Raw genomic sequence first — 24,981 nt, forward strand, 5'->3', positions numbered from 1 at the left:
CTCTAGGCATTACTTTGAATATGAACTAAGACGTAATTATATATATAGGGAAATAACTGAGTAGTACTAAGATATTCTTCAGGCACTAATTCTATAAACTAATATATGATTATCTATAAAGGATAAAAGGAAATAGCTGAGTAGTAACACTGTAAACTAAGATATTCTTCAGGCACAAATTGTGCCGGGAATCTGCTTCACTTTCCTTCCTCTGGGCCCAGATGGGGGGTTACCCATAAAAACAAAAGAAAACAAAATAGAGAAGCCTCGAGTGCAGCGCAAGGCCCAACCTCGGTGCGGGCTGGACTTCGCTCCTCCTCCCCGCCTCGCAGAGGGAAACTGAGGCACGGCCTGGTTCTATTGAACCCGGCTAGGACCGCAGATTCTCCCCTGTCTGCCCTCACTGCTGGTCCTGGCTGCTGGCTGCTCTGCGTGGCCTTTGTTCCAAGACAAGCATGCATTTATTTTCCCAAACAATCCGTGGTTGTCAGGGCTGGTACCTGCAGCCCCCCACCTGCCAGCCCTTCCCCAGCAACAAACACTTTCAACTCTTTGAGCTATTTTCTCTGGGTTTTTTTTGTTTTGTTTTGTTTTGTTGTTGTTGTTGTTTTGAGACAGAGTTTCACTCTTGTCGCCCAGGCTGGAGAGCAATGGCACAATCTTGACTCACTGCAACCTTCGCCTCCCAGGTTCAAGCAATTCTCCTGCCTCAGCTTCCCGAGTAGCTGGGACTACAGGTGCCCGCCACCACGCCTGGCTAATTTTTTATTTTTAGTAGAGACAGGGTTTCTCCATGGTGGTCAGGGTGGTCTCGAACTCCCGACCTCAGGTCATCTGCCCACCTCAGCCTCTCAGAGTGCTGGGATTACAGGTGTGAGCCACCGCGCCAGGGCTTTGCTGTTGTTGTTTGTTTTTGAGACAGGGTCTGGCTCTGTCGCCGAGGCCGGAGTCCAGTGACACAATCATAGTTCATTGCAGCCTCAACCTCCCTAGCTCAAGCGATCCTTCAGCCTCCTGAGTAGCTGGGACCACTGACCTCATGCCACCACGCCCAGCTGATTTCTTTTTGTATTTTCGTAGAGACAGGGTTTTGCTATGTTGCCTAGGCTGGTCTCAAACTCCTGGGCTCAAGCCGTCCTCCCACCTCAGCCTCCCACGGTGCTGGGGTTACAGGTGTGAGCCACCGTGCGTGACCCTGAGAGTACTTTTATAATGTGACTTTCTGCTTTCTCTGTATGCTTCCTTCTCCCCTCCTGTGTTCTGTTAGATTTATTACATTTTCATCAGTATTTTTTTCTCTGCAGGTGTGGAGGTTATACCAGCAGTCTTGGTCATTTTAATGGCTACCTTAGCGGTTTACATTGCATTTTTAAGCCCAAGGCATCATCTCTAGCCATCGCCTGCGCCGTGCCGGGGGTGCGGAACCCCGCGCCTCCCCTCCCCTCCTCCTTGTGTGGTCTGCGGGTCCAGAGTTTGCATTTCACTTTGGTTTTTCACCCTGGTCTCTGCTGGGGGCCCGCAAGCAGATCCTGAGACAAGGACTTGGAGGGACAGCATTTCTTGGGAATTCCAGGAAGCTGCCGTGGGGGAGCTGGAGGTGACGTGGGGAAGGGGCCAGCCCAGGGCTGCCGCTCAGGTGTTCGCCCCGACACGGTGGCCTGCCCTGTGTGCTGCTGAGGAGGTCTCAGGCAGAAGCTGCAGAGGGAAGGGAAAGGCAGGAGAAGCCGGAGCTGCAGAGTCCTCTTCCTACCGAGCCGGTGCTCCAGGCCCAGGGGAGCCCTGTGGGTCCGGACCCCCCAGCTGCTCTGGCAGCACCGGGCCCACTTGTTGTAGGGTCCAGCCCTACAGGGTTGTGGGGTGTCCCCTATCGCTGTGCTGAGGCTTTGGATCCGAGAAACAAAGAGACAAGACACCAAAGGACTAGAAAAGACAGCTGGGCTGGAGGGGCCACGCCACCTATGAGCGGAGAAGGTCCAGGACCATCTGTATTTATTGGGTATAGGTTTGGGGGTGCAGTAGTGAGCGAGGTGAGGACAGTGATAGGGTCAAGACAATCACGTGAGCGATAAGCAGGGGGCCCACCCCCATCAGGTCACCGAGGAGGTGGGTAGTGGGCAGCAAGGGGGTTGCAGGGTGCCACGTCTCTGATCCAGGGGAGGCAACTTCTACGAATTTCTATAGGAGGGTGCTCTGGGTCAGCACAGCAGCCACCTGCTGGCAGCTTCCAGTGATTTCTATAGCAGGATGCTTTGAGGCAGTACATAGCAACAGAGCTGATAAGGTTCACAGCCACCAAGGCGTGGTTATACCAGGGGTTTTAAGCCCCGGACGCTCTCAGGAGTGCCGGTCTGAGGGCACCTTCCACAAGAACTGGGCTTCACGCTGCAACTCCTTTTCAGGAGGAGTGGCTCTCGCCCCAAGCCTGCCACACAGCAGGTGTCTTTACGATACTGAACGCTGCCGCCTGGGCTGTAAACTCTTGTCCTGGTATAACTGTTTTCCCTTAAATCATACTCTGTGCCGTATCTGCTCTAGACATTCCTCCGACTATAAACTAAGATATAATCACGTATATATATGTAAGGAAATGGCTGAGCAGTAAGAATATTCTTCAGGCACTGGTTGTTCTGACAATAGATAATATATGATTATACATAAAGGAAATGGCTAAGTAGTAGCACTATAAACTAAGGTATTCTTCAGGCGCTAATTGTGTTGGGGGTCTGCTTAGCTCTCCCTCCTTGGTGCCCAGAAAGGGGATTACCCACACTCGTCTGCAGCCGGGTCCTGCTGCCAACCTCAGCCCTCAGTGCCAACCTCATGCCAGTAGGGCATGTGGGGCTCGGGGGTCCGACGTTGCCCCGGTTTGGATCTTCCAGCCTTGGGGTGGAGGTATCAGCCCTTCCTAGGGAGCGGTGAGCAAACCTGCAGACGCAGAAACTTCAGAGCAACTGGGGATCAAACTTTAGGGGCCGCCTGCCTGGATGTCCTCACCAGGGCTCTGCCCGTTCTGATGTAAGTCCTGGGCTTGGGCCTCCTAGTCACTGCCCTCCCGCTGCAGAGTGGAGAGCAGAGATGCCGCCTGGAACCACAGAGGGCCCTGACGCCACATGGGCTCAGCCCTGCCTTCCAGCTGTCCCGCCCTTCCAGCTGCCCCCCCCACTCTGTCACTTGTAACCTTGATCGGTGGCAGCTACCTGGTTCACCCCCTGCCCTTCCAACTCACCACCATGAGTGTAACAGGTGACATGCAGGGACGAGTGTCTTCACCCCCCGCTGGTGCCTTGGTGCAGCTTGGCAGCAGGGGGGCCACCACCCTCATGTCATCATGTCACCACTTGGGCCCCCCAGAAGGAGTTTGTGATAGGGGCTCCTGTTAGGAGTCAGCCCCTGCCACAGGAAAGGGGCAGCAAGACCAGGCAGAGGGGCCATCCGAGTCCTGCCCGTGGCCACAGCGACCATGCTGTGCCCGTGTGCCTCAGGCGAGGTGGGTTTGCAGTGAAGGCTGCTGTCCCAGAGTGGTGTGGGGGTCTCTGTCCTCTCACTGCAGACCCCCAGTGGCAGTGGTGATATCTGCGGTGACCCTCAGTGATCGTTTGGGTTCTCCAGAGAAGCAGGAGGATGTGTGTGTATGTCCGTATGCATACGTCTCTCATATGCACACGGACATACACACGAGAGAGATTTTGAGGAACCGGCCCGTGTGGGCAAGTTCGATAGGGAAGCTGCAGGGAAGAGCTGATGTCGCAGCTCCAGGCTGAGGCCGTCTTGGAGCAGAATTCTTTCCTCCTTGGAGGACGGGTCTTTTCTCTGAAGGCCCTCAACTAACTGGATGAGGCCCCTACATTCTGGAGCGTCATGTGCTTTTCCCAAAGTCTACTGATTTAAATACGAATCACATCTATGAAACACCTTCGTCCAGACAATAAAATAGTACTCAGCCTTAAAACAGAAGCCTACCTTGGGCCAGGTGCGGTGGCTCATGCCTGTAATCCCAGCACTTTGGGAGGCCGAGGCAGGAGAATCGCTTGAGGCTGGGAGGCGAAGGTTGCAGTGAGCCGAGATCTGACCACTGCACTCTAGCTTGGGCGACAGAGCAAGACTCTGAAAAAAAAAAAAAAAAAAAACAAAAAAAAAAAAGGAAAAAAAAGCTGCTTATTCTGTCACATGCTACACCATGGATGAAGCTCAAGGACATTAATCCAGCCACAGAAAGACAGTGTATGATTCCACTCATAGGGGGTCTACGTAGTTGAATTCTTAGGAACAGAAAATAGAATAGGGATTGCCGTAGGCGGGGGCAGGTGGAAGGGGGTCCGCTGTTCAATGGGTGCAGAGGGTGAGTCTCAGGATGAAAGGTCTGGCGCTCCGCTGCGTGGCCGGGTGTGGCCGTGAACACAGCTGCGCTTGCACCCAAATGAGGCTGAGGCGGCATTCTGATTGTTACGGGTTTTTTTTTTTTTTTTTTTTTTTGAGACGGAGTTTCGCTCTTGTTACCCAGGCTGGAGTGCAATGGCGCGATCTCGGCTCACCACAACCTCCGCCTCCTGGGTTCAGGCAATTCTCCTGCCTCAGCCTCCTGAGTAGCTGGGACTACAGGCACGCGCCACCATGCCCAGCTAATGTTTTGTAGTTTTAGTAGAGACGGGGTTTCACCATGTTGACCAGGATGGTCTCGATCTCTTGACCTCGTGATCCACCCGCCTCGGCCTCCCACAGTGCTGGGATTACAGGCTTGAGCCACCGCGCCCGGCCTGTTACGGGGTTTTACGTGTTTTCTTGTGGAGCATACCCCTTCAGTGATCAGTAGAGACAGAAGAAGGAAAATAAAGACTGTATGACACTCAGGTCCCAGCGGCACAGGGTGTGTCCGAAGGCCACACAGAGGCCGGTCAGCACAAGGAGAGAGGGGGACAGAGGGCGAGGACCCAGACTGCTACCTTCACTGCGTCGTGGGTCAGGGCAGAAGGCAGATGGAGGGCAGAGGGGTTGACGGTGGCTGTGGCCGGTGCTGCCCCTCCCCACCTTTGTCAGGCCCGGGGAGAGGGTGGGGGGGTTGCCGCTGCTTTACATTGGGCTCCAGGGGTCACAGCTCTGAGTTTAACTCGTCAGGCCACCGGGCTGTCTGAAACCTTCAGGACTTAGCCCAGGAATGCCAGAAGCTAGAGGTCTGGACCGGAGGAGGCAGAGCCGGCTGTCTACCGGCTGTGGGAGTTGTTGGGGTTCGGGCTGGCCCAGGGCCACGAGGTCAGTGCAGTCCCCTATGTCTCTGTACCTGGCTGGCCTGCACCTGGGGACCCGGAGCCAGGAACGCAGGGTGGGCTCTGGCCGGGGTGCTGCTGCTCCCCCCATCCTGTGCCCCTGGTGGAAGGTGCTCCGTGCGTGAACTGTCCCCTGCCCCAGCCCAGAGGGAATCTGAGGCCAGGGAGCAACCAGGATGAAGGGCAGGGCCTCCCTGGGCACCACCAGACCCCGGGCCGCTTGTCCCCCAGCCCTGGCCTGCTTGGCTGAGGTGCCCTGGGCCGCTGGCTTGCCCTCCTTAGCATCAGTCTTGCAGTCTCAGCAGCTGGCCTGCGTCTCGGCGGGAGGCATCCTGTGGCTTCAGGTTTTCTGGAAGGCAGAGGGCTGGGCTGGCGGGGGACGCTGAGTGCCCCACCTGCTCAGACTCTTCATGCCGTCAAGGGGCCAGCTGGGGGCAGGTGTGAGTGTGACCCTGAGTGCGGCCTGCAACTGCAAACCTCACGCCCCTGCTTGGGTGGGGTGGGGAGGGGCTGGACCCTGGCTTTGGGAGTCTGGTGGAAATTAGACCCAGGGCGGGCCTGAGGAGGAACACACGTGTGCAGGCGTGTGCTCCACTGTGGCATGTCCTTACTGACCAGCCCGGGCACCAGGCCCCCTCGGGAGCCAGCTTTGCTGTTCCGAGTGGAAAGGAGGTCAGGTTTCCCTGAGAAACCCCAAAATAGCCCCCAGCTGTGCCTGGCCTCCAGCGGGCAGCCCAGCCCCCAGGCCCCGTCTGCTTGCCGCTTCCCCCACTACAGCCCCAGCCCATGTCCTGCTGTCTCCTCCGGGAATGGTGGCCAAGGGGTGCCTGATGTTCATTCAACCTGTCCTTAGAGTTTGTGATGTGCTGGCACATCCTGTGCTCCCACCAGGATGGGAGGGTGGCCGGCTCTGAGCCACTGGGCACCAGCTGGCCAGGCTGGTCTTCAGCAAGAAATCTCACTGGCAGGGGATGACAGTTTGGGAGCAGGGTCCTGTGAAGACTCGCTGGAGGGCCCCACCTCTGGGGAGGTAACTCAGGTTGGTCTGGTGAAGACGGAACAGTGAGGGGAACAGCGTGTATGAGGCCCCCACGGGTCGGCCCTTTCCTGCCCCCTGCACTTGGCCTTCCTGCCCATCTTCAGGGTCAGGGAAGCCCAGGCCAAAGCGGGCTGGGAAGGGGCCCTGTGGATGAGGCTGAGAGCCTGTCCCCAAATAGGGCCAGCAGGATTTCCCACCATAAAAGGCTCTTGGAATCTGGACCCCGGGGACCCCAGGCAGCCAGGCCCAGCTAAAACTCAGCTGCCACCACTGGCCCAGTGCTCTGCCCACAGCAGCCCTGGTGCCACAACCCTGCAGGGTCCTGTTACACGGCCACCGCCATGGTAATGTTGCTCCTGTGCCCCACAGAGCCTCTAATGGGATGGCTGGGTGGGTTGAGCTGGAGCCCGGAGGTGCGAGGATTTGCCCGGGAGCCTGGGCAGGAAGGGGCTGAGGTGGAAGAGGGGGCCACGCCCTGCTGCCGCCAACACAGCCTTGCTCTGGGGCCAGGGCGGAGCAGCCATCTCTGGAAGCCGGGTCCCAGGCGGGAGGCAGCAGTGGTGGCAGGCAGGTGTGGCTGGTGCTGGACTCTCCTTCCAGAATGTCACACAGCTGGAGCTGGGGGCTCCGCTTCGGGGGCCGTATCATAGTCTGGGATGGAAGCCTTTCCCAGGCGGGGGCTGGGCTCCTCCCCGCACTGCTCCCAGCTTCCTACACCTGCCTCACTTGGTGTCCACTGCCAGGCTCCAGGGCTGCAGACTGGCCTGCCTGGCCCTGCAGCTCCCACCGTTCCCTCACAGCTGGCCCCCGCCTGGCTGGCCCTTGCCCCTGTGAGCTGCCTGGCGGAGCCCTGCTGGCCTGAAAACCCCTGGCATGCTACCCTTGTCCGGGAAGGCTGCTCTGAGCTGGGGGCCTCCTCTCCACCACTCACCTTGCAAGGCTGTCTATGGAGGGATGCGGGCAGGGGGCACCTTCGACCCTTCCCTGGACACAGGGGCAGAAGGGGCTCCGGGTCAGGCCGGTGTGGGTGTCCCCTGCAGACGGAGCGCCTGTCGGCCGGGCAGATCAAGGAGTACAAGGGCGTCTTTGAGATGTTTGATGAGGAGGGCAACGGGGAGGTAAAGACCGGGGAGCTGGAGCGGCTCATGAGCCTGCTGGGCATCAACCCCACCAAGAGCGAGCTGGCCTCCATGGCCAAGGACGTGGACAAAGACAGTGAGCCTGCGCTGGTGGGGGGCGGGCAGCCGCGGGGGGTGGCCCTGGGTCAGGTCTCAGTGCCCATCAGGGGGAAGAGGCAGAGCCCATGGGCAGTGCTGTGCCCACCACCCCTTGAGCCCCAGCTGTGCTCCCTGCAGACAAAGGGTTCTTCAACTGCGATGGCTTCCTGGCACTAATGGGAGTTTACCATGAGAAGGCCCAGAACCAAGAGAGCGAGCTAAGGGCGGCATTCCGCGTCTTTGACAAGGAGGGCAAGGGATACATCGACTGGAACACACTCAAGTAGGGCCCGGGTGGGCGGTGGGCGGCAGGCGGGCATGGGCAGGGCCGGGGAGTGGCTGAGCACAGGTCCCGCAGGTACGTGCTCATGAATGCAGGGGAACCCCTCAACGAGGTGGAGGCGGAGCAGATGATGAAGGAGGCCGACAAGGATGGGGACGGGACCATTGACTACGAGGGTGAGTGGGCTCCAGCCCCGGGGGCTGCTGGCGGGGCTGGGGCAAGCTGCTGACCTGCCCCTCTGACCCCAGAGTTCGTGGCCATGATGACCGGAGAGTCCTTCAAGCTGGTCCAGTAGGCGCAGCTGCTGCAGCCGTGGGAGGCCTGCCCGGGAAGGCCACCGCCCCTGCCGCCTGTCCACCCACTGCCCCAGCTCTGTGTAAAATAAATGTTCCAGCTTGACCTGTGTGCCTCACTGTCCCAGTCTGGGATGGGGGGCAACGGGCAAAGGCATGGGGCTGGAGAAGTTTTCCTGGTCTGGCCACGGGAACACAGCCCCAGTCACTTCTGCCATGACACCTGACACCACTCATTGCCCAGCTCAGGGCTAGGAATGGCAGCCTGAAGGCTGGACGAAGTACAGACTGGGAACCACATGCTCGCCCTGCCTGCGGGCACTGGGGGTTGGCTGCCCGAGGGTTCCTCCCAGAGCTCTGGAGTCCCAGAGTCCTTCCCACATAGGCAGAGCCCATTTAAATACAAACTTTAAATACAAACTTTATTCTCTCTCCAAGAAGATGCAGATGTCACAGCTGGTCCTGAGCTCCCACCTGAGGCTCAGGCCCAGGGGGCTTCCTCCAGGCTGAGAGCCTGCTGGGGCTGGGCCAGGGGCCGAGGCTGAAAGCAGCAGCCTGCCTCGGGAGTGACGCCACGAGGCCGGCTGGGCTAGCTGGTAACACAGTACCAAGGCTGGGCCACGGCAATGTTCTGGATGGTGGGGTGGGCTGCGGGCCCTTGGCTCCAAGTGCCAGTTCTCCGAGCTCTGGTCTGTTCTCCTACCTCTTTCAAGGAGCACCAGGGCTACAGGGTGGGTGTTGGGTACTGGGGCCTGATTCCTGGGGCATTGGAGTGGTCTCTAAGCCTGAGGCCCCAAGAGGAGGATTGGGTTTCTGGGAGGGTGCCGGCCCTTCCTCTCTGGGCTTGGCCATCTTGACAGCTTCATCGTAGGAGGGTGGAGGCTCCGGGGCGTACAGGGTGTAGGCAGGAGGAGCCATGGAGTCGGGGTCCAGCTCCCCGAAGGGCAGGGGCAGCCACGTGCCCACTGGGTACTGCATGGAGCTGTAGGCTGCAGGGAACCAGAGTGGGTTTGTGGAGGCAGGCTTGGCATTTACCCCGACATCTCCACCTCCACCAGGCGGGCCCCTAGGCACTCACAGGTCACAGTGCTGTGTACAGGGCTGTCACTGTCCATAGGGATGACCGCCAGGTCGCAGGGCTGCCGTGCTGTTGGCAGATGTGGCCGGGCCTGTACCTGCTTCCGGAGGCAGCAGAAGCGGACACAGCCAGCTGTGACCCCGCACAGCAGCAGCAGGAGGACTGCCAGCAGGACCAGCCTAGGACAGCAAGTCCCCACCACTGGACTGACCCTCGGCCACCGGGCACCTGCACCCTGGAGAATGTTGTGGCACAACCACCCAAGACAGGTTAACAGGATAAAAAGCAGAGAACGTCTCTCCACGTTGGAGGCCGCTGTGGCCAGAGCCTGGCCTCTGGCTGCTGGGCCTGCCCTGGCTGTCTGTCCCAGGCTGGCCAAGGAGCCTTGGGCTCACTCCCAGGACGTGCTGCCCTCAGCGGCTGCCCCACTGCTGACCGGGATCGTGGGGGCTTCCCGTGGAGGCCAGGCGGGAGGAGTGGGAGGTAAGTACTGCTTGCTCGAGGCCAGTTCCCGCCAGGAGGGAGGCAGCCTGTTGAGGTTAGGGCCTGGCGGGCGTGGCCTCGGTGACCCCCGCCCCAGAACCGTCGGACGCACGGCTCAGCCGCGGCCTCCACTTACCCCACGTGCCACAGGCTGCTCCAGCGGGCCTGGGGCGGGCACCTGCGGGGACGGCGGCACCTGGAGCAGGCGGGGCACGCGCCCGCTGACCACGCCGCCCGCGCCTCCCCAAGGGTGGGGCCAGGCCCCGGCTCCCTCCCGCCCCGACTTACTGGCCTGAGGGGTCGCAGCTGCCGTCCGCGAAGCCCAGCGCCACCTGCGGGGACAGGTGTGAGCCCGGGAGGGGCGTGGTCCGAGCACGGACCCGCCCCACGGTGGCCGAACCGAGAGATGGCGCGGCCCGACCCACCTGCGGCAGCGGTAGGAGCAGCAGCAGCTGGAGCCCGTGGGCAGCCAGCGGCCCTACAGCCATGCTCTGCGGAGGTTGGAGCAGCGCCCGGCGGCGAGGCTTTATGGGGTCCCGCCCACCACAGGTCACACCCACCGCAGGACACACCCACCGCAGGACACACCCACCGCAGGACACGCCCACCGCAGGACACGCCCACAGAACGCCCCCTCAGCGTAAGTCCCAGCGACCCGGCCTGACTCGCCGCAGGCCCCGCCCACAGGAGAGCACGCCCCACGAACGTAAGCCCCGCCCACAGGAGTACAGGCCTGTTGGACGCCCCACGCAGCGTAAATCCCGCCCACCGGGCCCCGCTCGCTACCGGCCCTTCCCACAGGGGCACACGCCTGCAGGACGCCCCCCGCTGACAGGACGCCGCAGGCTTACAGGACGCCCCACGCAGCGTAAACCCCGCCCGCCAGACCTCGCTCTGTGCGAGCTCCTTCGCCACAGGCCCCGCCCACAGGAGGCGTCGCCCGCAAGACTCCCCCAGTCGCTGGGCCTCCTCTCAATGCAAACCCCGCCCACTGCCCCCGCGCCCAACGTAAGCCCCGCCCACCACGCCCCGCCCAACGCAAGCCCCTCCCACTGGACCACGCCCAACGTGTTCCGAGGGCGCGCCCGTGGCCCATCGCAAGCCGAACTCGCAGCTCCACCCGCGAGGCGATAGTGGGCGGGGTTCGCCCTGAGCCCGGGCAGGCGCCCCCACCCCGGCCGGGCCCGTCCTGCTTTGCCGCTGGCCTGGGCGTGGCCCGGGGACCCTCAGGAGTTGGCCCAGAAAGTCGTGGCTCCCTTGGGTGTGGTTTCTGGGGTCCAGTCTCGCAGGCAGGCTCCAGGTGAACTGGAGGGTCTCACCACCAGGACGCTGGGCGTCCCGAACGCGGTGATTGGACACTGTGCACCTGCGCGGCAGGCACTGCCTGGGGGCTGGCCCTCGAGGCGGGAGCCTGGCCCTGGCTCTGGGCCGTTCAGGCTTGGGTGCAGACCACTTTCCCATAGCCCTTGGCCTTGGGGATCATGCCCCACCTGGGAATGCGGCTTCCATTCCCATTCCCTCAGCCTGCAATGCCTGCTGCTCACTGTGCCAGGGGCCATTTCTTTCAGGGGACCCCTGACCCTTTATCCCTCTGCTGCCAGGCCAGGGCCCCTGTTAGGCTCTTGCTGCCCTCTGCTCCCCATGGGACCAGCAGCACACTGTCTGTCTGGTAGTCAGGTGAAGTGAGATGGTCAGCACAGCAAGGGGCAGGGTCCATCTTGCTGCAGGAGGAGCACCCACCCCTTAATCAGAACATGTTCCATGTGTGGGTGCTGCTCAGTGTCCCCACGCCGACAAGGGCAGTGACCCTGGAGGGCAGGGCCTCCTCTGAGTGGATCTTCTGCCCACACCTGCCCTTCACCGCCTCACTCCCGCCACTGCTAGGCTCTGCCCGAAGCTGCCTTGCACCTCCCAGGGCCTGTGCCACGGCCCTCAAGGGCCCTTCCTGCCTGCCCAGTGTGGTAACCTCCCATATAGGCACCGAGGAATGAGAGCTAAGCAGAACCCTGGCACAGTTAGGGCTTGAGGAATATCTCTATAAAATAGTGTTACGACTCGGCAATTTCCTTTTATATACAGCTAGTGCTCGACTTAAGACCACGGTTGGTTCCGACAGACCGGTAGTAACACGATTTGGTCATAAGTTAGTAGGCTATATGCACGCGGAGATGGTAGTGCTGCCGGAAGCTGGTCCGCACTGTCATACGCCCAGCTGGGCAACGTTTGCGCTGCCAGACGCGGCGCAGTCGTGGCTAGCGATTGTGGTCATAAAGTCGAATGGTCGTAAGTTGCATAGGTCATTAGTCGATCGATACCTGTAATCCTTTATATAATCATATTTAGTTTATAGAATTAGGGATTGGGGGCCAGGTGTGGTGGCTCATGCCTGTAATCCAAGCACTTTGGAGGCCAAGGCAGGTGGATCACCTGAGGTTGGGAGTTCAAAACCAGCCTGACCAACATGGTGAAACCCCATCTTAAAAAAAAAAAAAAAAAAAAAAAAAAAAAAAAAAAAAAAAAAAAAAAAAAAAAAAAAAAAAGGCTTGAAGAATCCCTTTATATAATCCTCTATATAAAATCATATAATAGTTGATAGTATGAGTGCCTAAAGAATATTTCCCTACATATTTACCTATAATTGTATCTTAGTTCATAATCAGCGTAATGCCTAGAGTGGACACAGCACAGAGCATGAATTAAGGAACAAGCAGCTTATAATCGGAGGAATGCCTGGAGCAGACACAGTGCAGAGCATGAATTAAAGGAAAACAGTTATACCAGGACAAGGATCCATGGCCCAGGCGGCAGCGTTCAGTATCGTAAAGATACCCGCTGTATGGCAGGCTGGGGGTGAGAGCCACTCCTCCTGATAAAGGAGTTGTAGGACCTTGCTCCAGTTCTTGTGGAAGGTGCCCTCGGACCGGCAATCCACCTTGGTGACTGTGAACTTCATCAGCTCTTGCTACTGTGCTGCTTGAAAAGCATCTTCCCACAGAACCCATTGGAAGCTGCCAGGAGGTGGCGGTAACCCTGACAGCTCTGTCACTGCTGTGTGACTTAAAGCATCCTCCTATAAATCTTCTTAGAAGTAGTTTTCCCATAGATAGAAGTATTGCACACAGCACCCTCTTCACTGCGCACGGCCCACCTCCATGCCTCGGTGACCTAATGGGGGGTGGACCCCTTACTGCACACAGCCCTTGCCTTCATGGGAACGGGCCCTTGCTGTGCACTGTCCACCTCCTGGCCTAGGTGACCTAATGGGGGTGTATCCCATGTTTTATTGCTCATGACCCTATCACTATCCTTAAAGATTATTTCACTCACTGCCCTGCCCCCTAACCTATACACAATAAATACTCACGCTTCTGGACATTTGGGGCCTCGCCTGACTCTGCTTATAGGTGACGTGGCCCCCCGAGCCCAGCTGCGTTTTCCTTGTACTTCTGTGTCCTGCCTCTTTATTTCTCGGATCCTGCGCCTCAGCACAGCATAAGGCTCACCCCACGACCCTGTGGGCCATCAGCCCTACAGCCCAGCTCCCGCGAGCCTGGCTGAGGGTGGCCCCTGGCCATTCTTCCTGTTGGTTGTGGAGGCCCAGCACGGGAGGGGCCGGGGGAGAGCATGTGCACAGGCGCAGCCTGAGGCCACAGCCCAGAGTTCTGGAAGGTGAATACTTGGCTCCCATGAAGGACCCCCACACAGGTCCCCCACGCAGAACCTCGTCACTCAGTACCAGGGGCCTGGCAGGAGAGTCGGCTCAGGGTTTAGAAGAGAGGGCCCTGCCCAGGAAACAGTACCCCCCAGGGAGCACTTCCTCCTGAGGCCTGGGCCTGGCCTGGACCTGGCGGAGCCGGCCTTCCCCTCCCATCTGGTGTGGCCCAAGCTTGAGCCATGGCGGGCCAGCCCCAGGAAGGGCAGCAAAGGACCCATTGGACAGAAATCCTGCAAAATGCCACTGCAGGGTTGATGTCGCTGGCTCGAAGTTTGGGGCAGTGGTAGGTTCCTAGGCACCATGGGCCCTGGGGGGCTGGGGTGAGGGCGGGCGGCTCGAGACTGGCGTCCCTGAGGACTGTGTCCAGTAAAACTCCCAGAAGCACCACCTGCTCTCCCTGCCAGTCCAGGGAAGGCTTCGTACGCTCTCCTGGTGGCTGCCAGTTGGGTGGCAACGTGTGCGTGCTGCACTGTGACAGGAGGGCCAGGCTGGGCGGGCTCTCTGGGGTCGGTATCCAACAAGCCATGCTCCAGAGGCAGGGGTGGGGTGCAAGTGCCACTCTGAGCTGCAGGAGCATCTTCCGGGCTGGGAGGGGTCTTCTCTGTTGAAGGGTGGGTCAGAGCCCAGAAAGCTGAACCCACACTTAAGACAAGTGGGAACGTAAAGGCAGGAGCTGGGCCTCACCTGACCCCTGCTGGGCTGCGGGCAGGGCACGGCTGGGCTGCGGGCAGGGCACAGCTGGGCTGGGTCCCCACCATCTGCTCAGCCTTGCTTGGGGTCATCATCCGGGGTCCTGGAACTTGGGAAGAGTCTGGAGGTTCCCGGGCCTGCCCTCCCCACCACCCAGGGCCTCTTGGCTCTGAGCCAGTCTCAGCTCTGGCTGCACCCCAGTCCCCTGGGCTGCCTGCTGCTGCTCGGGGTGCCAGGCTTGGGGGCTCTCCTTGAATTTGGGCCAGGGTGGCCTTCCCACAGACGTCCTGCAGGATGGCCCTGCTCCAAGAGGCCCTAGCCAGGCAGAGCGGGTTTCATGGCTGTGAGGGGAGGGGCTGCTTCCCCAGGGCTCTGTCCCCACCTCCCATTCTGCACTCACCCCAGGGAATAACCCACCAGCACCCACACGCAGCCTGCACCTGTGACCTACAGAAAGTTTATTGACAGGCTGTGGGGTGGGGTCTCCTTGGGGGCAGGGGGCTCTGAGGGGCTCTGGCCAGGATGGCTATGGGCTGGCCTGGCCTTAAAGCTGGCTCTGAGTGCGGGGTCTCGGGAGGGGGTGCTCTTGGATGTCCCTGGGCTTGCTGGGTCCAGGGCAGCAGGAAGTGGCCGTGGCAGTGCCAGGTGGAGGGCAGCCCATGGGAATGTGCCTGGCAGGGGATGTCCAGGTCTAGGCTCATATGGCCTGGCCCTCAGCTGGGGAGGGCTTTGAGGGTGCGCGGGGGGCCCGAGGGTGCTCCGTGCAGAGGCTTAGGTCACCACCTGGGCTACAAAGATGACCTTGTAGGTCTCCTTCACATCCCCCCTTAGCTGCAGCAGGGCTGACACCATAAGTGGGTGGTCGGGCTGGAACAGGAGGGGCAGAGAGAAGGGGCCCTCAGCCATGGGCACCCAGGGGACATCTGTCTTCCCGCTGCCTGGCCCACCTCACTCCCCCGGGGCCCTCCACAGCCACCTCTTCCCCTGGGAGGGTGTCAGCCCACCCAGCCTCAGGTGTTCCCAGGGCTCCCTGGCCTGCAGCCCGAAGGCACCTACGTCAAAGTCCGCAGGTGGCACCCAGGAGATGCTGATGGTCTTGGTCTGGCCACGCTCCACGGAGCCCCTGGAAGGCTCAATGGAGAAGCCCTTGTGCTGCAGGGACGCGGCGCTGTCCAGGCTGAACTCCACGGTCTGTGGGGCATGGGCTCCTGTAGGCTGGCGAGCAGCACGGCTACCAGCAGCAGTGAGAGGAGCAGCAAGGGCGCCCAGCTCTACGCTCCCTCCTAGCTCCCAGCAGCAGGCTGCCCACCCCACAGCTGCCACAGGAAGCCCCGGACAAGCCGGCTGTGGGGACAAGCCCCGTGAGCTTGTCAGCTTCCTGTGGTCAGTGCCCCCTTCCTGTGGCAGGGCCAGGAGGGTCAGGGCTACCCAGGGCAGGGGAGGCCAAGGAGGCCGCCTGGTGTCCCCAGGGGCAGTGCTGTGGTCACCTTCTTCGGAGACAGCTGGCTGGTCCGGATACAGCCCACCTGCAGCTCTCGGGTGGCGGGGGGGGCCGGCGTGTCCGGGTCCAACTGCATGTAGTCCAGAGTCACCAGGATGGGCCTCAGCTCCTCGGCTTCTGGAGAGGGAGGGCCTGGCCGGGAGCTGGCTGGAGGGGTGTGGCCAGGGGAGTGCTTCAGGGTCAGGCTGAGGCCTGGGGGAGGCTGCAGCTGGACTCCTGGACTCTGGTTAGCAGGGGCTGTCCTGCCTGGCTCTGGGCTAGAAGGCTGGAATCCCTGCCCTGCTCCCCCATCTACAGGTGAGGGGCCCTGGGAGGCCCTCCGTCTGTTCCCTCCCTGGGGAGGCACTCACCCTCTCTGTGCTTGGGTTCAAATATGGGGATTGCCGTCAGAGACTCCACAGGCACATCCAGGGGGTCTCCGCCCTCCACGAACATCATGTGCTCACGGGCAGCACCCTTCAGCAGGATCTGGTGGGAGATTTTCTGGGGACGAGAAGTGCAGTGGCCTTGTCCCCAAAGGTCCGAGGCAGGGGCCCTGCTGGTAAGAGCTGGGCTGGCTCAGGGGAAGGAGGCAGGGATGGGCTGGGGACCACCGACGACCTTCAACGTGGCGCTGGGTCCCCCAGGCATGGTGCCCTCGGGCCTCCACAGTGGGCAGTGCAGGGAGAGGTCAGGCCCTGGGTGGGGCAGGGGCCGGGCTCCCAGCCAGAGCCGCACCTTTTCAAAGAGCAAGACCTGGAGCCGGTCGGAGAAGTAGAGGCTCTCGTGGTCCGGGCTGAAGGTGACAGTGAAGTCCTGTGTCTTCCCGGGGTCCATGACGCCCTTGACTGGGACCACACTGAACACGCTCTGGCCACTGAGGTTCTGCGTCCCTGTGGGTGGGGGGTGCAGTTCGGCCTTTCCCACCTGTGGTCGCCGTCTGTCCCCAAGCCCTGCTCCACAGAGCTCTGCGCCCTGCCCGTCCCCGCAGTGCCCCATCCTGCCCGGTGCCCCCAACAGCCCTGCGCCCCCTCCTCCTCCCATAGACCCAATATCTCCTCCCCGCCCCCAGCTCACCGACCACTTCTGTCCTCTGGGAGGAAGAGCTGAGGAACTGTGGCAGCTGCTGCTGGTCCTCGGCCCGGGTCCTGGAGAGGCTGTCCAGGTGCATGGAGAAGGTGACGGGGAGCACGGAGTTGTTCTGTAGCTGCAGAGTGCAGGCTGTGGTCACCGCCCTCCAGTCTGGCCCAGCAGCAGGGCCGCTCCCCCTTCCTGTGGACAGTGCCTAGGACTTGGCCGCTGCCCACCCACGTGGGGACCCAGGCGGCCGACGACGCCGGCACACATGGCGGTTACTGAGCTGTGTGCCAATGGCCAGTCGTCCAGTCCAGCCTGTCATCAGCCTTCAGCAGGACAGGACCCGGCTTCCCTGCCCGGGGCGCATGCACGGCTCTGCGGTGCCCGGGGTGCGTGGGCGGCTCTGCGGTGCCACGTGCCCTCCAGTGCACCCGAAGCTTGCTTGGGTGAGATTCCGGCTTAATTGAACCCGAGTCCCCGCCGCTGTCCTCCCTGCCCTCACCCCCTCTCCTGAGAATACCCTTCCTCCATGCAACCCCCGTGTTGGGCTGTGCCTCCAGGACCCTCCTGAGCCAGGCAGAGAAGCGGGCGTCCCTCGGATGGGACGAAGGAATGAAAGCCCACGGGGCAGTGTGGCGTGCTGCAGAGGTCGGCAAACCCGCGCCCCTGGGTGGCCTTTGGAGTTGATCTCCAAAGGACTGAGAGTTCAAGAAGCAGGGCAGGGGGTGGTGGGAGGCTCTGTGCAGGGGCCGAGGAGGAGGGACAAGGAGCACCAAGGAGGACAGGGAGGTGGGGGCGACGAAGGGACATCTGCAGCCTTCCCAGAAACAGGGCCGTGTTCTCTCATGAGAGGGCGGCAGAGGGGGCAGCCGGTGTCCCTACGGGCTCCTCGACCCACTGGTCACTCTGACTGGTGGCCTGAGACCTGCCTGGTGGAATCCCCTACTGGGAGGCCGGAGGCGGCACCAGGGCCCTCATGTGCCTCACCTTGAAGCTGGAGGACACAGACTCTCTGGCAATCACATAGCCCATGTTGAGGACGTCGCCTTCGATGGAGCACGTGACCATGGACGCCACCCCAGTGCCCAGGAGGGTGAGGGTGAGCGTGCCTCTCTTGGTGATGATGTCCAGTGTTTCTTGAGCCTAAAGAGACCACCCCCCTGAGCCAGGGGCAGACGTCTGCTAGAGGCACGAGGGGAGCTCTGCCTCAGGGGCAGTGGGTTCTCGGTGCCGGGGCTGCGAGCGTGGGGCCGAGCGGAGGCTCCATCAGTTCCGCTCACTCGCTGGCTCTCGCCGGGCCCTGGGGGCCAGGCTGCTTGCAGACCAAGGCTTGGTCAGTCCCGGGCCTGAGCACAGGGGGCGCGCCCTGGCCAGGGCCTTTGTCCTGCAGCGTGGGGAGCCATGGGCCGCAGTGTGGCTGGGGTGGGCCTGGGACTCACCAGGATGCTCTCGTGGGGAGAGAAGGACAGCACCAGGACCTGGGTCTCGCCCGCGCGCAGCCGGCTGGAGGGGTTCAGCAGGACGAAGGGGCCGTTGGGGTTCAGCAGTGAGAAGTCCAGCTGAGGGTCCGCGTCAAGGAAGGGATACGGGTGCCTTCGGGCTCTGCCACGCCCTCCCCAGCCCCCACTCCCACCCCGCAGGCTGCCCAGGCCAGGTTGACAAGGACACAGCCAGGTCCTCGGGTGAGACGTTCTGGATGGAGACCTTCTGGACGCTGCGGTGCCCTGAAATGGGGCGGGGAACATCATGGTGCAGCCCCAGGCGCCCGGGAGCACCCGGGTCCAGGGGCAGGGCATGGGGCCGAGGAAGGCATGGGCGTGTCTGGCCCTGGGGTGGAGGTGTGCGTGGGGCCAAGCAACTCACCCACGGCGACATCGCCGAAGTTAAAGATGGTTTTGCCTTTATGGGACGTCACCACGACAGACGGTGCCACGCTGGGGCACCACAGCTCCAGGTAGAGGGTGTTGTGGGGGCTGGGGGCGGGAAGGGCAGGCTGAGGGCAGGGTGGTCGGCCCCCTGCCTGCCCAGGCCCCAGAGTTGGGCCGTAGCAGAGAGCGGCTGCAGTAGCACGTTTGTGGCCAACCACACCCCGCTCCGGGCAGAGCACCCCGCACCTGAAGCTCAGGGGCTCCGACCCCTTGTCGTTGATGTAGCCACTGGCAACAACACAAGGAACCACAAGTGTGTCAAACTTTGCCTGGAACGCTCTGGCCAGGGTGGCTCGGGCGGCCTGGTACTCGTCGGAACTGGAAGGAAGCCAGCGATGTGCACTCCTGCCCTGGCCCGACCCCTGAGGCTCTGCCTCAGCCTCCCAGGCTGTGTCTGACAGGCTGGCTTTTCCACCCTTCTCTGGCTCCTGTGGGGGACTTGTCACCCACTCCAGGTCCTTGTCAGCCAGGTGCTTGGGGACTGGGGTTTGGGGCAGGTCCTTTGGCCCATGGCTAGAGAGCCATGTTCCCTCCTGGGGCCACGGGCACCCACCAGAGCTTTCCCAGGGCTCATTCTGCACCCAGGGAGGCTGAGTGGGGGGCACTGGCTTTGCTCCCCACCCGTGGAGTGAGGCAGTGTGCATAGGTGCCAGGCCTGGGGGCATGGGGTGGGCAGATCCCAGGAGGGCAGTGCCTGGATCCGGCTGTGTCTGAAGCCGTCAGTCTTTCCAGCCACATGGGTCATTCCGGGCAGCCTGAGGGGGAACCGTCCACAGGGGCCGCAGTGGGTCCCACCAGAGGGGCCTGGAGGGAAGGAGATGGGCAGCCCCTCCTGGACACACCTGGGCTTCAGCTCCCGCTTCTGCAGCTCCAGGACGTGGGGGACAGAGACTCTGAATAGCTTGTCGCGATTCTGCACTCGCAGAAGGGAGAATGACAGTCTCTGCAGGCCCTTCCTCTGGGCAGCCGGGTCCTTTCGGAACTGTGGGGGAGCGGCTGGCTGTGGGGCTGTGCAGGGCCCCGAAGGCACCCCAGCTGTGCCCTGTGGCTCCTCCACGGCCTGTGCAGGAACCGTGGGAGCCCCGGTTTGGATTGAACGGGGACCCAAAAACTGAGCGGGTGCCCAGGAAGACAGTAGCCTGTGCGGAGGGGCGCATGGGGAGCAGCACACAGACCCCGACAGAGGGGCTCACAGACGGCAGCGCCCGCCTTCGCCAGAGGATAAACCGAGGCACAAGGGAGTGAAGAGGCGGCCAGAGTCGGGGTCCCTGCCCTGGTGCCTTTCCTTGTCTTCACCGCAGAAGGCCAAGGGAGTGCTGCCCCTCACGTGGCTGGCGGCGCTGTGGGGTGGACCCTGCAGAACACTCCGCTGCAGCAGCATTTCGGGTGCGCCTCCCGGGGCTCCAGGTGGTGGGAGGGGCCTGCATTGCATCCGCCGCACCCCTGGGTGACCCCACCTCCTGAGCCCCCCCTTTCCTGCTCCCGCCTGGTGGTGGCTTCCAGAGAGGAGCAAAGGTCTTGGTGAACAAGCTTTTTAACCTCTCGGATACAGCCTGACACACACAGCGCTTGGAAAAAGTCTCCCCTGCACACCTGGCGCGCAGCCTGGGCCCTCAGGGACTCGGGGACAGTGGCGTTTGCTCCTGCAACAGGCAGCAAAGTCCCCCCCATGCTGCCCACAAGGCCTTCCCTTCCCCCACCCACATCCCTCCTCTCCCAGGCCGCACGCACGAATTTGGGCTCCATTTCTTTGTTCAGGAGTGGGAGAGCTTCCTGGCAGATCAGCTTCTCGGGCAGCACGGGCCGGAAGGCCACCTGGACCAGGCACCTCTGAAGAGAGACAAGCGTGGGACCGGGCTGCCACCTCCCTCCACCCCGGGAGCCCCTGCTGGCACGATGCCTTCCTCAGCCCGGGGATCCCCGCAAGGTCACCGCCTCCTTGAGATTTCAGGCTACTTGCCTTTGGGAAGGCCTTCCCTGACCTCTGTCCCCCAAGAAGGTGGGTGGGCCGCAGGCCTGAGCGCCAAGCCTTCTGGCCATGCAGGGCGGGGGTCCCATGGGGCGGCAGTGACAGCTGAGCCCGCCTTTTCCTCACTGAGTTTCGGGGTGAGTCCCGCACTCTAACTTGGCCCCTGTGCACACCAGCCTTTCCAGCGTGCCTCCGTTTTGGAAATGGCTCCCCACGGAAGGGTCCCGCCATGACAGAGCCCACAGACGGTGTGCAATGGGGGGTAGGGGGTGACACGGTGTTGGGGGGAGAGGAAGGGAGGGAGGGAAGAGGATGGGGGAGGGGGAGAGTGGGGGGAGAACAGTGGGAAGGGGAAGGGGTTGGGGGGAGGGAGAGCTGCATATGGGGTGAGAGCCACATGCCCTTCCTCACTAGGCCCCTGGCAGCCCTCAGGGTCACCCAAAGGCCCTGCCAGGCCCAGGGCTTTGTGCTCTGCAGGAAGGTGGTGTGCTGGCTGGGAGTGCTGACCCCTCTGCTCCTCGTCTGCCTGCGAGGTCCCCTGGTCCAAGGGGCTGCACGGCCCTCCCCAGTCTCAACCTGGGAGCCCTGCATGGGTGCCAGCCAGGCCAGCAGCCTGGGGAGCTCCTGCCTCTTGGGGTCAGGCTGGCCAAGGGCACTGTGGCCTCCTCCCATGTGGGTGGCCCGGACCACATCCACGGAGGCCATGGAGGCTCCGTGGGCCTTGCTTGGGTCTGATGAGGGTCAGAACTCCCACCGCTGCTCGCCAGGTTGGAACCCCGTGGTTAAGGGTGGGCAGAGCCAGACACCCTGGGGGCAAACGCAGGTTTTGTGGAGCCCCTGGCTCCCAGCCTGCGTGTGGGGCCCACACCCACCTTTCCTGGCCACACGGTCCCCACCGAGGGTGAGATGGTGATAGGCGAGTCTGGGGGCAGCAGGAACTCGAAAGACGTGGGCCCCACAGGAGAGGCGTCCTCTGAGCCAATGCGGGGCTTGGAGTGGGTCAGTGAGCTCATGCTCAGGTGGGAGTTGATGACGTACAGCTTGGCCACCGAGGTGTCATACAGGGCCGTGGCCGCAAACTTGATCTGGTAGTGGGACAGCTCCAGGGGCGGGTGGACGCCCACAGCCCGGCAAGACAGCTTGAAGCACCTGCAAACACCCGTGAGGGAAGCCCTCAGCCTCGTGTGGGGGGCAGGGGGGCGGGTCCCTCTGCAGCAGCAGCAGGGGCTGCTGGGTGGAGGACAGGCCCTGAGTGAGGCTCACAGGGACAGGCACGTTCCCACTGCCCGTGGGGTCACTGCCCTGTTAACACATCTTGAAAATACAGCACGTCCCTGTGCACATTTCAGGTGGGTAGCTAAAATTTTTTAAACGTATTTATTCATTTATAAAGAGAGATGGGGTCTCGCTCTGTTGCCCCGGCTGGAGTGCAGTGGTGCCATCACAGTTCACTGCAGCCTCCAACTCCTGGGCTCAAGGGGTCCTCCTGCCTCAGCCTCCCGAGTAGCTGGGACTACAGATGCGTTCCACTGTGTCCTGGGTAGCTAAAAATTAGTCACAAGTTTAGATAGTTGCAAAGGAAGTTGAAAAAGAAATTTCTACTTTTTTTTTTTTTTTGAGACGGAGTCTCCCTCTGTCGCCCAGGCTGGAGTGCAGTGGCGCGATCTCGGCTCACTGCAACCTCCGCCTCCCAGGTTCAGGCAATTCTCCTGCCTCAGCCTCCTGAGTAGCTGGGATTACAGGCACACACCACCATGCCCAGCTAATTTTTGTATTTTTAGTGGAGATGAGGTTTTACCGTATTGGCCAGGCTGGTCTCAAACTCCTGACCTTGTGTTCCATCTGCCTCGGCCTCCCAAAGTGCTGGCATTACAGGCGTGAGCCACTGTGCCCAGCCTCTAGCTTATTTTGTTAAATATTTATTGACATTTAAGAAAGGATATCTCTAAATGTGAGCACAGGCGTCCCTGGTTGATCCCTACCACATCCATTAAAAAAAGACCAGGTACCTGGGTATTTGAACTATTAGAAATTTCACATTTTCCTTCAATGCTTATTTTATATTTTATGCTGAAAAGGATAATACTATCATATTTGTCTGTAACATTCATTTGTTGTAATATTCAAACGTATGTTTTTATGTTCTGTGACCACAGGCTCTAAATGCTTAAAAAAATTCTTAAAAAGGCTGGGCGCGGTGGCTCACGCCTGTAATCCAAGCACTTTGGAGGCCAAGGCGGGCGGATCACCTGAGTTCAGGAGTTCAAAACCAGCCTGACCAACATGGTGAAACCCTGTCTTTAAAAAAAATAAAAATAAAAATAAAAAAATGTAGTTGGTGGGGTGTTGCCCAGGTGGGCCTCAAATTCCTGGATTCAAGTGATCCTCCCGCTTCAGCCTCTCAAAGTGCTGGGATTACGGGTGTGAGCTACGGTGCCCATTGCTCACTAAAATTATTTTTGAGTGGAGATACTGTTGGTTATTATCAGTACTCAATTTTTTTTTTTTTTTTTTTGAGACAGAATCTCTGTTGCCCAGCCTGGAGAGCAGTGGCTCGATCTTAGCTCACTGCAACCTCTGCCTCCAGGTTCAAGCAATTCTCCTGCCTCAGCCTCCCAAGTAGCTGGGACTACAGGTGCCCTCCACCATGTCTGGCTTTTTTTTTTTGTATTTTTAGTAGAGATGGGTTTTTGCCATGTTGGCCAGGATGGTCTTGAACTCTTGACCTCAGGTGAGCCACCCACCTTGGCCTCCCCAAGTGCTGGGATTACAGGCGTGAGCCGCTGTGCCTGGACCCTGTGGAAGATTTGTGTCAGAGCACCATTATTTTTTTCTTTAAATGTTTGGAATAACTCACTGGTGAAACCAGCAATTTTTTTTGTGGGAAGGTTTTAGATTTTAGATTCTATTTCCTGAATAGTTTGAATATTCAGATTTTTCTCTTTTCTTTTTTTTTTTTTTTTGGTGGTGTCTGGCTCTGGTGCCCAGGCAGGAGTGCAGTGACGCAATCTTGGCTCACTGCAAACTTTGCCTCCTGGGTTCAAGCAATGCTCCTGCCTCAGCCTCCCGAATAGCTGGGATTGCAGGTGTGTGCCATGATGCCCAGCCAATTTTTGCATTTTTAGTAGAGACGGGGTTTCGCCATGTTGGCCAGGCTGGTCTCAAACTCCTGACCTCAGGTGACCCACCAGCCTTGGCCTCCCACAGTGCTGGGATTGCAGGCGTGAGCCACCGCGCCCGGCCTGAGTACTCAGATTTTTCTGTATTTTTCTTGTGTCCATTATGTATTTCAGGAATTTGTCCATTTCCTTGAACTGTCAGGTCCCCTGGTGTGATGCTGCTGGTCACGTTCTCTTCTTATCGTTTTGATATTTCTAGGACCTGCAGTGATGTTCCCTTTCGCTCCCGATATTGATGGTTTGTGGTTTCTCTCTTTTTACCCTGACTGGCCTTGCTGGGGTAATGGATCGTATAAATTGTACAAGGAGGACTTCTAGTTTGTTGTTTTTCTCTGCTGTCTCCATTTCACTGACTTCTCACCTTTATTATGTCTTCCCTTCTACTTTCTTTGGGTTTAATTTCCTGTGTTCTTTTCCTAATTCTTGAAAAGGAGGCTCAGCTGGTTGATTTTCCAACCCTCTTTTCTAATATCTGCATTTAGAGCTAGAGTGAGGTGCTGCTCTGACGGCCACAGGCCTCAAACCTATGGGTCCTACATGGAACCCACGGTGGTGGCCACAAGGGTCAGTCACAGAAGCACCCAGGCTGAGGGGAAACAAGCAAAATCCAGACCAGCAGCTGGGGTCTGAGGCCACCTACGTGGGTCCGATGCCACTGACGTGGGGTCCCCGTCTGCGTGGGGCTCTGCTAGTCAAGGCACTCAAAGTCCTCCGGCCTGGGAAGCCCCTCGGTGCTAGGCACACCGCATGGTGGTCACCCTACATCTGTGCAAGTGCAGAAGCATGTACACTTGCACACGTGTGTGTGTGCTAGATTACAGGTACACAGATACGTCGTGCGGCCCCTGGCATTCCTGACAGTGATGGACTCTGGGGAGGGAGGGAGAAGAAGCCCAGCTCCGACCTGAGGGAGAACGTTTCTGTAACAAAGACATCGCAGGCAAGTGTGAGAGAAGTCTAAGGTATGTATTTTGGGTGGAGGGTACATGATGTTGGCTTTCTGAGTTTGTGGATTATCTGAAAATGGAGGGGAGGAAGAGAGCAGAGGACGCAAAGCTAAGAAAGTTGGGACCCTATTTTTTTTATCGGCACTTCACGCACACACAGGAACTGCAGAGGGGGCTCTGGAGCCAATGAGCTAGAAAAACGCTCTAAACTGGGCTCCTTTCTGAGTGTGCAGAGGAGAGCTGAGCACCGTGGTTCATGCCTGTCATCCTAGCACGATGGGAGGCTGAAGCGGGAGGATTGCTTGAGGCTGTGAGTTCAAGACCAGCTTGGGCAACACAGTG

General features: G+C 60.1%; 3 protein-coding genes across 5 annotated transcripts in view; 1 reads left to right on the plus strand and 2 right to left on the minus strand.

Annotated features, from left to right (window-relative positions):
- Positions 1 to 6,079: 6,079 nt before the first annotated feature.
- On the plus strand, positions 6,080 to 8,199 carry CALML6 (calmodulin like 6). Its single transcript, XM_017542736.1, has 6 exons — positions 6,080 to 6,225; positions 6,594 to 6,644; positions 7,341 to 7,515; positions 7,656 to 7,800; positions 7,876 to 7,976; positions 8,049 to 8,199. Exons 1-6 carry the CDS (start codon positions 6,154 to 6,156, stop codon positions 8,093 to 8,095), a joined length of 591 nt encoding a protein of 196 aa, XP_017398225.1. The 5' UTR covers positions 6,080 to 6,153; the 3' UTR covers positions 8,096 to 8,199.
- A 307-nt stretch (positions 8,200 to 8,506) lies between these two features.
- On the minus strand, positions 8,507 to 10,218 carry TMEM52 (transmembrane protein 52). The gene is made up of 5 exons (XM_017542626.2): positions 10,080 to 10,218; positions 9,943 to 9,986; positions 9,791 to 9,832; positions 9,172 to 9,350; positions 8,507 to 9,082 (listed from the first exon to the last, which is right to left on the minus strand). The coding sequence occupies exons 1-5, from the start codon at positions 10,140 to 10,142 to the stop codon at positions 8,802 to 8,804; spliced, it is 609 nt and encodes a 202-aa protein (XP_017398115.1). The 5' UTR covers positions 10,143 to 10,218; the 3' UTR covers positions 8,507 to 8,801.
- Positions 10,219 to 14,507: 4,289 nt separating this feature from the next.
- Positions 14,508 to 24,981, minus strand: part of CFAP74 (cilia and flagella associated protein 74) — a 68,743-nt gene continuing 58,269 nt past the window's right edge. The window contains exons 25-38 of one of the 3 annotated variants that reach the window (XM_017542629.2): positions 21,386 to 21,662; positions 20,276 to 20,374; positions 19,387 to 19,526; positions 18,731 to 18,862; positions 18,480 to 18,589; positions 18,285 to 18,340; positions 18,056 to 18,175; positions 17,604 to 17,759; positions 16,617 to 16,746; positions 16,278 to 16,432; positions 15,911 to 16,043; positions 15,547 to 15,677; positions 15,116 to 15,274; positions 14,508 to 14,926 (exon numbers count right to left, since the gene is read on the minus strand). In XM_017542629.2, the coding sequence (XP_017398118.1) occupies positions 14,831 to 14,926; positions 15,116 to 15,274; positions 15,547 to 15,677; positions 15,911 to 16,043; positions 16,278 to 16,432; positions 16,617 to 16,746; positions 17,604 to 17,759; positions 18,056 to 18,175; positions 18,285 to 18,340; positions 18,480 to 18,589; positions 18,731 to 18,862; positions 19,387 to 19,526; positions 20,276 to 20,374; positions 21,386 to 21,662 (1,894 nt within the window). In that variant the 3' untranslated portion in view covers positions 14,508 to 14,830. Of the gene's footprint in view, positions 14,927 to 15,115; positions 15,275 to 15,546; positions 15,708 to 15,910; positions 16,044 to 16,277; positions 16,433 to 16,616; positions 16,747 to 17,603; positions 17,760 to 18,055; positions 18,176 to 18,284; positions 18,341 to 18,479; positions 18,590 to 18,730; positions 18,863 to 19,386; positions 19,527 to 20,275; positions 20,375 to 21,385; positions 21,663 to 24,981 lie in introns of all 3 variants that reach the window. The other 2 variants (XM_017542628.2, XM_017542627.2) reach the window with 2 other exon arrangements.

This window comes from Cebus imitator, unplaced genomic scaffold (genome assembly GCF_001604975.1).
Source record: "Cebus imitator isolate Cc_AM_T3 unplaced genomic scaffold, Cebus_imitator-1.0 Scaffold145, whole genome shotgun sequence".
NCBI lineage: Eukaryota > Metazoa > Chordata > Mammalia > Primates > Cebidae > Cebus > Cebus imitator.

What these genes read in the sequence shown, in the direction of transcription:
- TMEM52 (XM_017542626.2), bottom strand. Translation starts at nt 10,142, where the DNA reads ATGGCTGTAGGGCCGCTGGCTGCCCACGGGCTCCAGCTGCTGCTGCTC. An exon ending in AGCTGCGACCCCTCAGGCCA is followed by an intron (nt 9,833 to 9,942) that starts GTAAGTCGGGGC and finishes CCGTCCCCGCAG; the next exon opens with GTGCCCGCCCCAGGCCCGCT. An exon ending in TGTACACAGCACTGTGACCT is followed by an intron (nt 9,083 to 9,171) that starts GTGAGTGCCTAG and finishes GGTTCCCTGCAG; the next exon opens with CCTACAGCTCCATGCAGTAC.
- CALML6 (XM_017542736.1), top strand. Translation starts at nt 6,154, where the DNA reads ATGGGAGGGTGGCCGGCTCTGAGCCACTGGGCACCAGCTGGCCAGGCT. An exon ending in TTCAGCAAGAAATCTCACTG is followed by an intron (nt 6,226 to 6,593) that starts GCAGGGGATGAC and finishes CTCTGCCCACAG; the next exon opens with CAGCCCTGGTGCCACAACCC. An exon ending in ATCGACTGGAACACACTCAA is followed by an intron (nt 7,801 to 7,875) that starts GTAGGGCCCGGG and finishes CAGGTCCCGCAG; the next exon opens with GTACGTGCTCATGAATGCAG.